Source organism: Zalophus californianus, chromosome X (genome assembly GCF_009762305.2).
Source record: "Zalophus californianus isolate mZalCal1 chromosome X, mZalCal1.pri.v2, whole genome shotgun sequence".
Lineage (NCBI taxonomy): Eukaryota > Metazoa > Chordata > Mammalia > Carnivora > Otariidae > Zalophus > Zalophus californianus.
Window position 1 is genome coordinate 21,482,131 of NC_045612.1, and position 16,853 is coordinate 21,498,983.

Below are 16,853 nucleotides of genomic sequence, written 5' to 3' on the forward strand. Positions count from 1 at the left end.
ATGATCCCAAGTCCTGGGGTCGAGCCCTGCATCGAACCCTGCATCGAGCCCCACCATCGAGCCCCACAAGAAGCCCTGTGTCAGGCTCCCTGCTCAGCGGGAAGCCTGCTTCTCCCTCTCCCTCTGCTGCTCCCCCTGCTTGTGCTTTCTCTTGCTCTCTGTCAAATAAATAAATAAAATATTTTAAAAAAGAGAAAGGCAAATTCCTAGCCATACCCCAAACCTATTCAGAAACTCTGGGAGTGGGGCAAGCCACCTGAGTTTTAACAAGCCCTCCAGGTGATGCTGATGTATGTGTTAAAGTTTGAGACCATTGGTCTAGGCGCTGGGCAAGGACCTAATCCATTTTCTTTGCGAGCCATCACAGTCCTTCATGTTTTGTTCTACCCATAGTGGGTAAGCTGTAAAAGAGCCTTCAAAAGTGTTCTATAAATATATTTTTATGCATGTGAAATCCAGCCAAAAGAGACACCTAGGTCAAAATTAGAGGAGGAAAAGTGGGAGAAACCACAGAGGGCAACATAAAATCTTAAGGATATATGTGGAGGGTGGAGGGCACAATGAAGGCTAGGGAGCCAGCCCCAGCACCCCCTTTCCTTCCACCTCATTTCATGCAGCCTTTTAACAAAGATGAATCAGATATGGTCCTTGTCTCAAGGAGGTCATGTTCTATGTAGGGAAGTGTCTTGATCCGCTTCTCCCTCTTTTACTGCTTCTCTCCAAAACTTACTTTTCAGGAAGTGTAATTGCACCAAATTGCTGACCCTAATAAATGATAATGAACAGAAAAAATTAACTTGGCAGACAACAGTTTTGCTTTATTCTCCCTTTCGTTCAGGACTGACTTCCAGACGGATCTTCTCATGTCCTGGCTTTTCCCTTGGCTCAGTCTGATGCCCAATGCATCACCTTCCTTTTTTCTTCTTGTTAACGACCATCCATTGAATGCGTATTACATGCTAAGACAATGTTAAATGTTTTACATATACTTTTACATTAAATCCTCATAAAGCCACTCTGAGTTAGGTTGTTTTAAAATTGTTATTTTAATTCCAGTTAGTTCTGAGTTACATATTATATCCATTTTACAGATGTAAATCTGAGGCTCAGAGAGGTTAAATAATTTGGTAGCATTTGAACTCCAAGTCTTTCTGACTCTAGAGCTCAAGTTGGTAATAATTATGCTATTCTGCCTCTAATAATATTCACCATGTGCTTTTAGCAAACCCAATTCAGATTACTTAGCATGTGTTACACGTTTTAGGGCACGCTTTGGTGTATAGAATTCCAGGGTGGGAAGTGTTTGAAAAATTGGCTATATCTTTTTTCAGAGTTAGGTTTTGTGTGATAATTTTTTTTAAAGATTTTATTTATTTATTTGACAGAGAGATAGAGAACACAAGTAGGGAGAGTGGCAGGCAGAGGAAGAGGGAGAAGCAGGCTCCAACTGAGCCACCAGGCACCCCTGTATGATAATTTTTAAAAGTAGAAAAAACCTTTTACATACAACTTAAAATGATAATGTCAAAAATAGCTCCTTAACCAGGTAACATTATTGTAAATAGCCCAGTAATTTATATTCCTTCTCTTATTTTGCACATTAAATAACTGCACTGTCTCTTTAGTGTGAAACTGTTCTTTCCCTTTTTTGACTCATCCTGTCTACTAGTTCCTACTCCATCTGTTAGGGATTATTTCAACCTGTGTACTTTTGAGCAATATTTTTCAATTAATCTTTTAAAATGTTATTTATTCATTATATAAGTATAAACACCTTCATCAAGGAAAATTAGAAATAATAGAGGGACAAAAATAAGAAAAAAAGTCACCCATAATCCCACCACCTTGCTACAACTACTGTTAACATTTGGAGTAGAACTTTTAAGACCTTTTCCTTTGTGGAAATCTATTTGTGTAAACAGTTTCTTTCTTCCTTTCTTTCTTGCTTTTCAAAAATGGGATCATTCTATTTTTTTGCTTGCCTTTTTTCACTCAACAATATATTAGGGGCCTCTGTGATCATGACTGCAAAGGAACAGGGAGCAAGGTCACAAACTGGCTCTTACACAATTGGCCTAGAAGAGAGACATCTATTCTACTCCTATCCTATTAGGCAGAATTTGTCATATTGACTTGCCTTGATGAAAACGACCTAGGAAATGAGAGGAGACACATGATTATATAATGTGGAGCTATAAAAAGTCCGAGAAAGACTACTAATCTAATATGGAGTGATCTCCACTATATGTGGAGAACATGACATAGCCAGGTTTTGGTGTAAAAATGGGAAATACAACCAAAAAGAATACTGAAGTGGCTACTTGTTGGGAGCAGGAAAAAGATAAGACAGTGTTGTAGTAGAGATTCTATGAGTATATATTTAAACATAATTTTGACTGTTGAGACTCAAATACTTAATTTTTTTCAAATACTTTATATATACATAATGAAACAAATAAAATGAAAAACTTGAAAAACGGAAAACAAAAGATCTATTAGCAGCATACTTCCATGCCAACAGATACGTACTTCCATAATCATTCATAATGATTGTATAGTATTCCATTTACGAATGTTTTGTACAACATTTTGCAAACACTTCCTCTTGCACATTTACGTTGTTTCAGTTAGGTTTTCCCTGACCCTGCACTGTGTCCTGAGTCCCAATACTCTTCTGAGAATTTACTTTGGGTACAAGCCATGCAAGAATCCCAAGTTATTCTCTAACCTCCACCTTAACAGCAACTTTTCTGTGGAATTAAAGCAATTATCTGGCTGTGCATACTACCAGAGCCTGAAGAGTGACAGTGTCTCCTCATAAATCCAGAGGGAACACTATGGAGACAGATGGCAGAAATATTTTTAGTAATTTTCTCAGTATGATTTCTATTGTCAAGGAGGAAGCCCTGTGAAGAACAGAGAACTTAATAAAGGTGAAGTGGAAAGATGAAGTTTGGAGCCAGCCGGTCTGGGATTTGAATCTGGCTTTTGTCACTACCTGTGAGACCTTAGATGAATTATGTAGCCTCAGTCTCCATTTTCTGATCTGTAAAATAGGGATCATAACATTTATTTCATAAAATTACCAGGAGGATTAGCAATATCATATGTCAGGAATCCAGCACAGTGCTTGATGCAATAGTGGGTGCTCAAGAAATGGTTGATGCATACTAGCCATTATGATTACCTTTTCTTTAATATACAGAGCACCAAGGAAATATCACATTTTCAAAAATGCCACTATCATACATGTCTTCAAGAAGAATGGTGAGAAAGTTTACTGCTGTGAACAGAATTGTTACTATAGTTGTAAGTAAGATACTGTGACCAGAATCCTTTGTCCCAGCTTCTGAAGAACACTGATAAGTGGGATCACAATGTAGTTTTAAGTCATACTGTGGTTTCAATGATAAATTCCAGATACAGGATAAGAGAATGAACACCAAGTCTTTGACCTTGCCTTCATGAACTTTATAAAAGTACTTAATACCACCACTGCACACGCATTCTGGCAGCTACTGAATTTTAACTTCTGTAATATTCACAATCTGCCAAAATGGATGTATTGTTCAGTAGAATAAGATTGGTTGAGGTTCTCAAATATGGCTCCAAGGTCCTCTATAAAATTTTGCTTTGTTCTCCTACCTTACTGGAGTATAGCAATTAAAGACCATTTCAAATGAAAAGACAAAATAGGAGGAAGTAGTAGCAGATAGAGCAAGGTGAGTAGGTTCAGAAATGAGGTGACTCTTGTTGAACAAAGTCTACAGATCATGAATTTTAGGCAGATTTGCAAATAAGGATAGCACATGCTCTGTAAATAGCAGCTGTTGCCACAAGCCAAAGGGCAATATTTACATGAATCCTGAAGCAAGGTCTATGGACCAAGCATTGACCTTTTCAGCCAAACTCATTACTTGGTAGCACTTTCATCCATGTCATCCTGAAAAAGTAAGGATCACATTATACATACATGGAAAATTGCCAACATACAAATATGTTCTGTCCCCCAAATTAATTTCTAAATTATTTTTTTGGAACTTGGAATACATTTCCACAGAAAAGGTATTATAAAGGGATGTGAGTTTCCCAGATGTCCTCACAAAATGCATTTAGCTCACAATGTAACCCAAATACCCTACACTGGCAATGAGAAATACAATGTAACAAAGTATCTTCACTAGCAGGAACACAGAGTACACAAAATGTATTTACTGACCCCCTTTTCCTTTGAAAACCCTGGCAAGGAAAGGGGAATTCTATTCTCTTATAGCTATAGTTTGGTGAAAAAGAAATCTTCCATTCTGCTTGTCTAGAAGGATCCTTCTCAAGTCAGGTGGATGCATGCATTGCAGCATCCTTTGCTTTCAGTCCTTCCGGAACGGAATTCCCCACCAAACGACTTTTAATAACTGAGGAGACAGAACAGTTGGAGGGGAAGGGGTAGGACGTCTAACTGGAAGTCTCAAGCTTTTATTTGGAGACAGTTCAAACTCTGTGGCTCATTCCTTAATACGTCTGCACGTTTAATAGAAAAAATAGTGTTTCAAGTGATCAGTTAAGTGACTTAATTCGGTCTCACTTTTTGACTAAGGTTGATGCTCCAGAAATATGAACCATTGTTATACTGAGACTCCCTATACCCATTGCATAGTACACAGGTGTACTTCAGGATGGGAAACAAGGGCAAATGATAAGAACATAATGAAAGTAAAATCAGAGCAAAGCTAGCACCCCCAGTCTCAGTGGCACACTCCTTCAGTCACCAGTGTCTTGCTCTTTTCCTCTAAAAACTTCTCTGTGTTTCTGTGTAAAACCAGTCCCTGGACAGGATCTCACACTCCTTCACACTAAGGTGTAAATGACCAATAGTAGCTAAAATGTCACAAGGATTTTGCATACTAAGGAGTGGCAGCTTTAAAACAAAAAGGAATTTAGGCTACTATCTCCAGGAAAAAGAGATATTTGGGGGGCAATTGTGTGCCTTCCTTCCATTCACAGAAATCATACTTGATTTTAGTTGGTAATTTAGGAAGGTGTGTTGAGGGAAAGTAATCGTGATTTCTTTACTCTTTAAAAAGCATTTGCTTCACTTTGGAAATTGCAGATTTTGTGATTGTTGTTTGGTCTACTGTTTTTGGCATGTTTTGCTGTCTTTCCTCCCTAATGACTGAATTTAAAAACTAAGATGTAAATCTTCCCATAATTGATCAAAATAAATAGTGAGAAACAAAAATAATAATATTTAATAATTGACATTGCATACTGTCCCACCCTTTACAAAATGCTTTTATATCCATGATCATGCATATTATTGGTATTTAATTACTACTTAATAACAGGGGTACAAAAGGAACACGCACCAAAAAACTCACAATAATTCAATCCAATTACAAATATTGGGTACCTACCATGATTTGCCCCAGGTTCTGTGAGTCCCTTGACCTTGTCTCCCTGCAGGAGTTTTACAATTCAGTGGTGAAGGTAAAAGAAGGGCCCCTGCACATTGGCCATCTGAGAAGTATCAGAGTTGCAAATAGAGCAATATACATAAAACCCTAGAGTCATGCTCTGCCTTGTAAGAGAATGTTTGCAGCTGCAATCAGGAGATTCAAGGAGTGCCTGCCTCTCCTGCAGAATTTACAAAGGTGGGAATAGCACCACCAATCCCCCTTTCGAGATCTGGGAAAAGGCAGTCCCCAGAGGGGTTCTGGGCTTTGCAAATGGTGAGAAAGACCTTTTGCAGTGCAGTTACAAGCAGAGGAAAAGTTCTTTGTGCAAGAAGGGGAGAGCGCCCTGAGGTACAAAGAGCAGATTTAAGGGAAAGAGGATTCCTTCTGCACACATCTGCGAGGGGAGCTCAGGCTGACTGTTGGGGGCGTGTGGGAAAGGAGATTTTTAGGGAGCCGCGGGCTTGTGGGTTCCCGCCTCTACCCCAGTCCGCGCCCCACACTCAGGCAACAGTTGGTCGTGCGGGGCCGGCCCGGGCTCTGGGTGGGGAGGGGGAGTCTCGCGATCGTTGAGGGGGGGTGGAGGAAGGGGGGAGGGTGACGGGGGGAGGCCATGACGTAGGGTGGGTGGACGGAAGTGGGGCAGGGTTGAGGGTTATTTAAAGAAGGGGGGGCTGAGCGAAGGGGTTGGAAGCGGAGTGATTCCCCACCCCTGCTCCATCTAGCTCTTTCCAGTGCAGCCACTGCCGCCGCCCAGGAGCCCTCGTCCCCTTCCTCGTCCCCCTTCTCGTTCCCGCTCCAACGCCATGGAGCCGGACTCCGCTGCAGTGGCAGCCACCGTGGCAGCCGCTAATGCGACCGCCACAATCGTGGTCATAGAGGACGAGCAGCCGGGGCCATCCACCTCTAAGGAGGAGGGAGCGGCCGCCGCGGCCACCGAAGCCACCGTGGCCGCGGAGAAGAGCGAGAAGAAGAAGGAGGTAAATAGGAAGGGGGTGTGTGTGTGTATGTGTGTGTGTGTGTGTGTGTGTGTGTGTGTGTGTGTGTTGAACAAATCCTGAGCCGGGCCCCTCCGAGGGGCCCAAGCCCTGACCTTTCGGCGCCGACAGGTACCGGCGGAGCTCCACGGGGATGGGGGCCGAGGGCGCGCTGGGGGTGGGGGGCGGCGGAACAGTCTAGCATTCGCTCCCCTCCCCCTTTCCTCCTTGCCGCCTGGAGGGCGGGGGCGGGGCTGGACGCGGGCGCGGCGCGGGGTGGAGGGTGCCCGTTATCCCGGGAGTTGGGGGCTTTGGAGCCCCTGGACAGCCCCCGGCCCCATTCACATTCCCGGAACTGGGGTAACAGGGTGGGGGATGGGGCTGTGCAGGAAAAAGCCTCCGCCTCTCCCTCTCCTCTCGCTCGCTCCCTCTCCCCCCCCCTTCCCGTCGGCCTCTGCCTGGGAAATCTGGGCCCTTCAATCCCACACCCGCGCAAAAGGGGTTCTGCTGGGGCTTATTTTTTTAAATTTGAATTTTAAGGTGCTGGTGGTTGGGAGGCGGAGGACGATAGGAGAGACTTGTTTTTTTGAATGACAATGTCGGCCTTTTAGGTAGCAGCAAAAAAATCATCCCTTGTTCGTTTGGTCCCGCCTGCTGAAGCGGGGGTGTCACCCCGAGAAAATGAGCTCTCCGCGTCCTACCCGCCGCCCCCCCCCGCCCGCAATCCAAACCCCAAGCTGAGGAATCGTGGACGCTGGCTTAGGAAAATTTCCAACGTGTGCACCCTCACCCTCTCCTGCCCCGCCCCCGACGGTATAGTGTTTCACTCCAGGGCCACCCAAATGGTCCCCCAATGGGGCCCCAAGCCTTCCAGGCTTCCGCCTCCCTCTCCTAGTGGGCGCTGCTGGCTCCTGGACACACGCAGGGTTTTTTTTTAATTTTTATTTTTCTTTAACCCAGCGTCGCTAAGATGAACTGCTGCTAACATACATAAGGGGACCGCTCAGATACCTTATTAAAGCCAAATCTAGAAAATATGTATTATCTCCATAAGGCATATCTCATATGGACCAAGACATGCAAATGAAACTATGAAACACGTTCAAAATTTCAAATGAAAAATAGGATGGGACATAAGTATTGTTGATGTATAATAAAATGTAGAATGGATCGTTTATGGATGGATTTTTTTCCATTTATGAGTAGACATATCACAATTAAAAAAATGGTAGGTAATTAAAATTATGCTTTAGAGATCTCAAGTGGCTTTGTCTGAATCATTACCTGATATGATACGACCAAATGAAAAGCTTTTGAGGGAAATTAACAGCTTTTGCCGTGAGTTAATTTTAAATGCAGCAGTTGTTTTAAGTGACATATTTTACTGTTACAAGGTTGACTAAACAGAAAGACAATTGTAGTGCTAAGTGAAAACCATAGAAAACATGCACATTTTAAGATCTTTGGTACTTGGATCAGTAAGACAGTATTGTAAAGATGGGTCAAATACCAAGTATCACTATAAAATCAAATATTGGGGAATTCAGACATGAGTCTAGGTGCCTTTTATTCCCTAGACTGGGCAAATGTAAGGGCTAAACTATCTTTTGTATGGCAGTAAAGGTTGCTGAATTTCCAGATTGTGTAAATTCTTTGAATTGTGAAAAGATTGGGAATCAGTAAAAAACCTATGTAACAAACACTGAATTGATACATAGCTATTCATGAATTCTGTAACTTCATCAGAAATTGCCTAATAATACCTCATTTGTCTGCTCAGCATAGGGAAATGAGGTGTTGCATGGCAGGAACTTTCTGAATACCTGAAGTTTATTACTCCAGTCATTGCATCTTTTTTATTTTTCCTGAAAAATCTAAAGAGTACCAAACCATCTACTTAAGTTCTTTCATTTGTATCATTCCTTCAAATAAAGTAATTCGGCACACACACCCACAAAATCTAAATAGATCACTCCCTTGACTCCTTAAGTGATACACTGAAAGTGCAGATTAACCTGTTCCTCATGTTCATTAGTTATTGTACTCTGGAAGTGATACAAAGGCATTTGAGGTGCTGTTTCCCCTCAATTAAATAACCACTTCCCAGACAGTTCCAGTATTGTGTTGATTTTCTTAATGATTTTTATCTCTCCTCCTTCAATTGTCAGGCTGTTAGCTATCATTTTTTACTACTTTCATCAGAGAGAATTTATAATAAAGGACATAGATGTTATAAAGCCATAAAACCATTTAAAACAACTGTAAAAATACAAAAAGACAAAAGTACAAGTGATGCAGCAGGCAGAGGGAAATAATTACACCTGAATAGTAAGGAAAAGGGATGTTATTGCGGTGGAACTCATGTTTCAGTCCTGGGTTTCTGCCATCCCTCCCTTCCTGCTGTTTACATTGTCCCTTCCTCTAGTGGTCCTTCCCATGTCATTTGCTGCTGCTTTTCTCTGTAGCAGGTTATGGAACTTGCTAGAATTGTGTATCAAAAGAAAATCAGCTCTGAAGAAGAGCATTTTGTGATGCATAATTAGATTGACTTGTGACATTCAGCGACAGAAAGGTATTTTTGCGTATCTTCTGGTTCTTTTTTTTTTTTTCAGATTTTTATTTATTTCTTAGAGAGAGAGAGAGAGAGAGAAACAGCAGGAGAGGGGAGAGGGTCAGAGGAAGAAGCAGGCTCCCTGCTGAGCCGGGAGCCCCATGTGGGACTCCATCCCAGGACTCCGGGATCATGACCTGAGCCCAAGGCAGTCGCTTAACCAACTGAGCCACCCAGGCACCCTATCTTCTGGTTCTTGAACTTACTTGGGTTTAAGTGATTGTTGGTTAACCTAACACTGGAAGTTGGAGTTGGTATTTTTGGTAATGAAAACATCAAGAAAAAGGTCATGGTCTTTAAGACAGGGCATCCTGATGACCTTGTGCTGTATTCTCATGGCATCTAAACTACCAGATAATAAAATCTGTAAGAAATTCATTAGAATATCTTAGTCACTTTTTATCTTGTGTGAGAAGTGTATTTTTAAAAAATATACAAAGGAGAAGGTTTAGAAGGTAGGTATTTTTAAATTTGTTGTGGAAGATAGTGCCAATTAAGTAATTACCCACAGCTTTTAATAGCACTGCTCAAGATTAGGAATTTTTAATCAGCATATAATTAAATTTTATGGTATTCTACCACAAGGTAGGCAAGAGTATTGAGTGAAATTTTTTCTAATTAAAGCTTTAATTTTTCTATAAGTAAAATCTATGTCCCACATTATTAGATATACACTTGTGTATATGAGGGGAAGTAATTTTGACTGTTTTGAAAGTTAGAAAACTACATATAGCTTTTCAGGTAATGATAAAGGTGTGATTTTTTTTTTTTACCCGGTTTTCCTTTTCGTGTTGCTTTGAAAATAAAATCAGATTTATAGTATATGTGACAGTTTGAAAGTGTGGGATCGAGGGAATTTTAGCAGTTTTCTATCCTTGCCCATCCAGGATTATATTCAAAACATCCCACATAGACGATATATACATATGAGGTGCTTAAATCAAGATGGCTATTATTTGGGTTAAGAATGAACAGTATCTGATCAGTGCTTCAAAGTAGAACCCTGACAAGGGTCAAATTCCATAATCTTCGTTTGGATTTTCTCAAAATAGAAATTTCAGTAAATGTTGGAAGACGTACTCATGAACTATCGGAGTCATGTCTTTTTTTTTTTTTTGAAGATTTTATTTATTTGACAGAGACAGCGAGAGAGGGAACACAAGCAGGGGGAGTGGGAGAGGCAGGCCTCCCGCAGAGCAGGGAGTCCGATGTGGGGCTCAATCCCAGGACCCCGGGATCATGACCTGAGCCAAAGGCAGACGCTCAACGACTGAGCCACCCCTGAGCCACCCCGGAGTCCTGTCTTTCTTATGTTTAAGATCACATTCTGTTGTTGATTTAGGACCTAAGTTTTCAGAAACTGGTTGACAAAAGCCATGATAAAATGGACATAATTTCTTTAGTTTTCACAAACATTTGTGTTTTGACTTGTACAAAGTCTGTGTTAAAACTGAAATACTCTTGGCTCTGGTACTAAGGTGTAGATTTGTGTTTTTATTATTTTATTTCTCCATTTCTTACAGGGAAGGAGGTATATTTTATATGCCTATTTATATTTACAAGTACAAGCTTATCTTTACTAAGGATGGCATGCATGAAATAACCCTCCAGATAATTTCAGTATTTTTAAGAAGCTGATTTATGCCAGTTTTCACTAAATTACAACTTTTTAAATATCAAATGTTAATAGTTGATAGCATTGAGAAACTGCTTCTACAAAATGTTTATGTAATATGGTTTAAAATACTTTTCTTTCCAGTTGGAGAAAATTAACATAGATCAAAAGTTTGAAACTGTACTGTTTTATTATTTAAATAGAAATGAACACATTGCATTATATAAAAAAGTTTAAAAGTTCTGATTAGAATATGAAAACAATAAAAAGTGCCTTTTCAGGAACAGAAACCACAGTCTTCTTCTGAAAGTCTGGCTTATTTCCATTACATAAAGAAGTGTTTCTGAGAATTAATATTTACTTTCCTTGAATTTTTTGGTTTGTGGTTGATAATATTAGCATATTCTAGATTTTAAATCTTCTATTCAATGGTTATATGCTTTTTTATGCTTTAAATTAAAAAAATAGGTGAAAAGGCTCAATATTTCACCTTTTGGTGTTTAATTAATGTTATTTCTCTGGTTTTAAGAATTCAGATTTTTTTATTGGACCTCAGGTGCACAGAACTGGATTAATTATAAGCCCTGCTTCATGACATGCTCTCATCATTGGTCTATGTGTGGTCCATGTTTATTTATTTATTTAGTATTTAATTACTTTTTATTTTCTTCAAATGAAAATGTTGACCACTTTTAAGATACTGCTTTGTAATTTGATGGCTTATTTTTTTTTTAATTCTAGAAAAATGTTTCTTCGTTTCAACTCAAACTTGCTGCTAAAGCTTCTAAATCTGAAAAGGAAATGGACCCAGAATATGAAGAGAAAATGGTAAATATATTCTTTGGTAGGATAGTGAATACTGTAGTTGATTTTTTTTTTCTTACTGAAGTATAGTTGATACTCAATCTTATATTAGTTTCACCGTAGTTGATTTTTACAGAGGAGATGTGAAAGATTGAAAAAATTCATGTGTATGTATAATGAATACAGGATTATAGATTTTAGAATTGGAAAGTAATTTAATATATAATCAGTCATAATAGATTTTTTTTAAAAAATATTTTTTTTATTTGAGAGACACAGAGAGCACAAGCCAGGGGGAGGGGCAGAGGCAGAGGGAGAGAGCAAGCAGACTTCCTGCTCACTGGGGAGCCTAATGCGGGGCTCGAGGCTTGATCCCAGGACCCAGAGATCATGATCTGAACCAAAGTCAGATGCCCAACCCACTGGGCTACCCAGGCAGCCTCATCATAATAGATTTTGTTGAATAAATGAATCTCTTTGTTTTCAGATGAGAAAATAAGGATCAGAGAAACTATATGGAATAGTTGGGAACAGAAATCATATCTCTTCACTTTTGTTCAGTGCTCTTTATCCCATAATAAGATTTTTAAAAAGATTTTATTTATTTGAGAGAGAGTGTAAGAGAGAGTGTGAGGTGGGTGGAGGAGGGAGAGGGCGAGGGAGGAGACTCCCTGCTGAGCAGGGAGCCCAGATCCGCCATCCACCTCATCCCAGGACGCTGGGATGATGACCTGAGCCAAAGGCAGACACTTAAGTGACTGAGCCACACAGCTGCCCTTAAGATGTTTTTTTTAAAGATTTATTTATTTATTTGACGGAGGGGGAGAGGGAGAAGGAGAGAATCCTCAAGCAGATTCCCTGCTGAGTCCAGAGCCTGGTGTGGGGCTCCATCCCAGGACCCTGAGATCATGACCTGTGCTGAAATCAAGAGTTGGACACTTAACTGATTGAGCCACCCAGGTGCCCCAGATTTTTTTTTTTTTTTAAGATTTATCCATTTATTTGAGAGAGAGAGAACAAGGCACACAAGCAAGCTGGGGGAGGAGTAGAGGGAGAGGAAGAGAGAGAATCCTCAAGCAGACTCCCCACTGAGTACAGAGCCCAGAGTCCATACTCTGGGGGCTGGATCTCAGGACCCCAAGATCACGACCCAAGCCAAAACCAAGAGTCAGATGTTCAACTGACTGAACCACCCTGCTACCTCCATCATAAGATGTTTTATGCTAAAAATATTGTATCCACTAAGTGGAAATATCTGGCACCATCAGTATGGCTGAAAGAAAGCAGGTCGCAAAGCCAGACTGATATTTGTTTCTTCCTCTCTTCTTGCTTTGGATGTATTAATGAATGTTACACATTGTAAAACATGTAATATAGTAACACATTTTCTGGAGGACATTTGCCTGGTACCTGGAAATATTACATATTTAAGCAGTATAATCTCAGTGATGCCCACCTACTGCTTTGCCATATATTTAATTTAATTTTTCATTTTTAAAAAATTTTTATTCACTAAAATCCATATTTTAGCTTTCATTTTAGTTGGAACTGAACTTTTTTGTTGAGGGGTTGTTTTGCAGTAATATAAAAATAGTAGAGATGAAGTATATTTTTTGGCTGCTCATGGTGATTTTACCAAAATCCATGCCTAAATGTCTAAGGTCACATCTAACGCAGACAGTTAATGTTTTAACAACTCTAAAAACAACATTCCAGTGAGGATAACATAAAATGGAAAAGTTTTGGCCTCCTTCCAATTTCTGGTCTGAATATATTTGTCTAATTCTTGTGTTTATGTTAATGAACTCTTGTATGTTTCTGGTGTTATTAATTATGCAACCTTCATTAGCAATCAAATATTCTCTACCCTGTGGTCAGAAAGTGATTGGGAATTAAAAAATAATTTTCATTTTTTTCTTTATCTAGAATGATGTATACATCTTTTGATCTTCTAAGATTTTTTAGTGAAGTTTTATTTCACTAATGTGGTATAAGTTATATGCCCTTTTACAATTTATTGAGAAATTATAATACATACCAATTTTAATAGTTAATATATATTAACTATTTTACTTACATGTGTGTATATATTTTTCCTCCAAATCCTGCTCACTTTGGGGACAAACTTTTTATATTATTAGCATAAAGTGCAATTTTCCAGGGGCACCTGGGTGGCTCAGTTAAGTGTCTGACTTTGGCTCAGGACATGATCTTGGGGCCCTGGGATCAAGCCCCACATTGGGCTTTGTGCTTGGCGGAGAGTCTGCTTGTCCTTCTGCCCTTTTCCCCACTCTTGCACTCTCTTTCTCTCTCTCTCTCAAATAAATAAAATCTTTAAAAAAGTGCAATTTTCCAGATCATTGTAATTGAAGAAAAATATTTATTACATTGTTGTACCACGCATTCACAATATTTTGAGACAAGATGACACTGTATTCTAAGATGTTAATAATTATTCCTAGATGCAACTTGAAAATTCTTAAGAGTTCAGTTTACGGTATGTGTATATCATAGCTAATAATTTATATTTCTGTATTTAGGATATATTGTATATTATGATGCTTTATTTTGTTCACTAGGAAAAGAAAATCATTATGTTTTGGAAAGAGGATTTGCGTTTTGGCCCTGACTCTTTAAGCAGGGTACTTTTTATTGGGGCATTTACTGCTTTTAGATCACTTGGCTTCTATTCAAACTATCTGAAAATGCCATTTTCAAATTCTGCTTACTAGCTATGGGAACTTGGGCAAGTTAGTTACCCTCTCCATACTTTACTTTTATCATCTGTAAAATGGAGAGAATATTAGTACCTACCTCATACGTTTATGAAGAGAATTAAATGAGTTAGTATGTTTAAAGTACTTAGAACATAGTACAAAGTAAAAGGGCAATATAAGTCTTTGTTAAATAACTTTGAATAAGAAAGAAAATCATTACTTTTTCTTTTGTTTTGTACATTAGAAAGCAGACCGAGCAAAGAGATTTGAATTTTTATTAAAGCAGACAGAACTTTTTGCACATTTCATTCAACCTTCAGCACAGAAATCTCCAACATCTCCTCTGAACATGAAATTGGGACGTCCTCGAATAAAGAAAGATGACAAGCAGAGCTTAATTTCTGCTGGAGAGTACGTTGGCATCTCTCTCTACTTTATTCCCTCACTTCCTCCTGTCCCCACCTCTCCCTCCTCTTATATTCTCATTGCCTCTTTACTTACTCAGTATAATTCTGTATTAAAAAAATAAGGTTATTGTCAGTGTAAATAAGTTTTGGAGGCAACTATTTTTTCTCACTAGAAATCAATAAAAATGTACACTGGTTCTACCAACTTCTAAGCAAGACCTTAGATAACTCATTTTTTTTTTCATGACAGACATTAGCAATGTGTAGTGACTTAATTGACAGCTTAGCATTTGGGCTGAATATAAAGGTATTTCTTTTCATTTCAGCTACCGCCACAGGCGCACAGAACAAGAAGAAGATGAAGAGCTGCTCTCAGAGAGTCGGAAAACATCTAATGTGTGTGTTAGATTTGAGGTGTCACCTTCATGTAAGTATGTTATTACGTTGGTATTTTTTTTCCAGTTTGGTTTTAGAAAAATTGTACTTGATTATATATTTTTTAAAGGTTTTATTTATTTATTTGAGAGAAAGTGCGCATGAGAGAGCACGAGGAGGGGGACAGAGGGAGAAGCAGACTCCTCACTGAGCAGGGAGCCACATCTGGGGCTCGATCCCAGGACCCCAGGATCATGACCTGAGCCGAAGGCAGATGCTTAACCAACTGAGCCACCCAGGCGCCCCTGTACTTGATTGTATTAATGAAAGTATGAGATGTCTTGATTTCTTTTTCAGATGTGAAAGGAGGACCACTGAGAGATTATCAGATTCGAGGGCTGAACTGGTTGATCTCTTTGTATGAAAATGGAGTCAATGGTATCTTGGCAGATGAAATGGTAAGGAGTTGATAGCTAAAAACACAATCTCAGTTACCAATTTTTATGTAAATTTGAAATACCTGCGCTGTATTGTCCCCCTGAGGCCTGGAGGCTAATTGCTTTATTAGGTACAATGTAAAAAGCATTTGTAAAGTCTAGAATTGTTTCTTTAAGTAACCTCTAGAACATATACTTTCACAGGCTACAAATTCTTAGTGCGATTTCCTCATATGGTTTAAAAAACCTCCTTGTACTTTTGTTTTTGTTTGCACTTTGGCTTCCAGGAAACTCAGAGCCAAAATGAATGCCAAAATGGAGACCCTGTGTAACATAATGGCCAGCCCATTATGCCTTTATGCCTTTTCCTATTCTATACCTTCTAATCTTTCCTTGGCCCTTCTTTATTTCTATTTTACTATTAATTTATGTTCCTTGTTTTCTTTTTTTTTAAAGATTTTATTTATTTATTTGAGAGAGAGAGAATGAGAGATCGAGAGCTTGAGAGGGAAGAGGTTCAGAGGGAGAAGCAGACTCCCTGCTCAGCAGGGAGCCCGATGTGGGACTCGATCCCCGGACTCCAGGATCATGACCTGAGCCGAAGGCAGTCGCTTAACCAACTGAGCCACCCAGGCGCCCCTATGTTCCATGTTTTCATTGTAGGCCACCTGGAACATTTTCTTTGTAGGCGACCTGAAATCCTTTTGGTAATGAAGTGGGGGTATATAAACCAAACACTAAATGAGTGCATGAATAAACCAAACAATAAATGATGAAACCATGAATGAATGAATGTAAGCACCTCAATGTGTGAGCATTCAGAAAGGACTAGATGGAATAAAAAAAAGTAAAGAGCAATGTTGAGTCCTGTTATAGCAGAGTACCAGGTAGGACCTGGGAAATAAGCTAAGGAATGATGGGCATATAAATAAAATGACCAAAGAGAAAAAGTAAGACCATTTAAGATGCTAATTCAGCAGATCAGGGGAGTACATGAAGGCCTACATTGGTATTTTAAGACCAAATGAGTAAGATGGGATTTAAGAGAGAGTGGGGTGGGGGAGTTCTAGATTTTTATGACCTAGTGATACTCATATTTATGTGACTCTGGAGCCATATTTACATGACTATTTATGCTAAGTAACATGTAGTGTAGTAGTTGATCCCATAGATGCTGAGCAGCTGTTAGGTGTGTGGCAGGAGGTCCTTTAAATCAAGGGTCTGTAGGTCCTTATATTTAGTATTCTGGGTTGGAGACTACAATTAGCTCAGAGGGGGAGGAGCTTGGTTAATTGGATAACAGAAAGACCAGGATTATTTGCCCCAAGCTCCTCTTGGCTGCAGCCTGTCTAAAGGATCTAAAGAGCCTTCATACTGAATTTATGCTGATACCAGATACTTTTTGATTATTAAAAAAGGGAAAGATACTTTAATAAGGAGTCTAGAAAATTTGGAAAAAA

At 39.4% G+C, this 16,853-nt stretch overlaps 1 protein-coding gene across 8 annotated transcripts in view; it reads left to right on the top strand.

The window, feature by feature from the left end:
* Positions 1-6,088: 6,088 nt before the first annotated feature.
* The window catches only part of SMARCA1 (SWI/SNF related, matrix associated, actin dependent regulator of chromatin, subfamily a, member 1), a 462,233-nt gene continuing 451,468 nt past the window's right edge, over positions 6,089-16,853 (top strand). For 6 of the 8 annotated variants that reach the window (XM_027608388.2, XM_027608389.2, XM_027608393.2 and 3 more), the window contains exons 1-5: positions 6,090-6,430; positions 11,395-11,481; positions 14,419-14,585; positions 14,908-15,008; positions 15,314-15,414. In XM_027608388.2, coding sequence (XP_027464189.1) covers positions 6,257-6,430; positions 11,395-11,481; positions 14,419-14,585; positions 14,908-15,008; positions 15,314-15,414 — 630 coding nt within the window. In that variant the 5' untranslated portion in view covers positions 6,090-6,256. Of the gene's footprint in view, positions 6,431-11,394; positions 11,482-14,418; positions 14,586-14,907; positions 15,009-15,313; positions 15,415-16,853 lie in introns of all 8 variants that reach the window. The other 2 variants (XM_035725645.1, XM_027608387.1) reach the window with 1 other exon arrangement.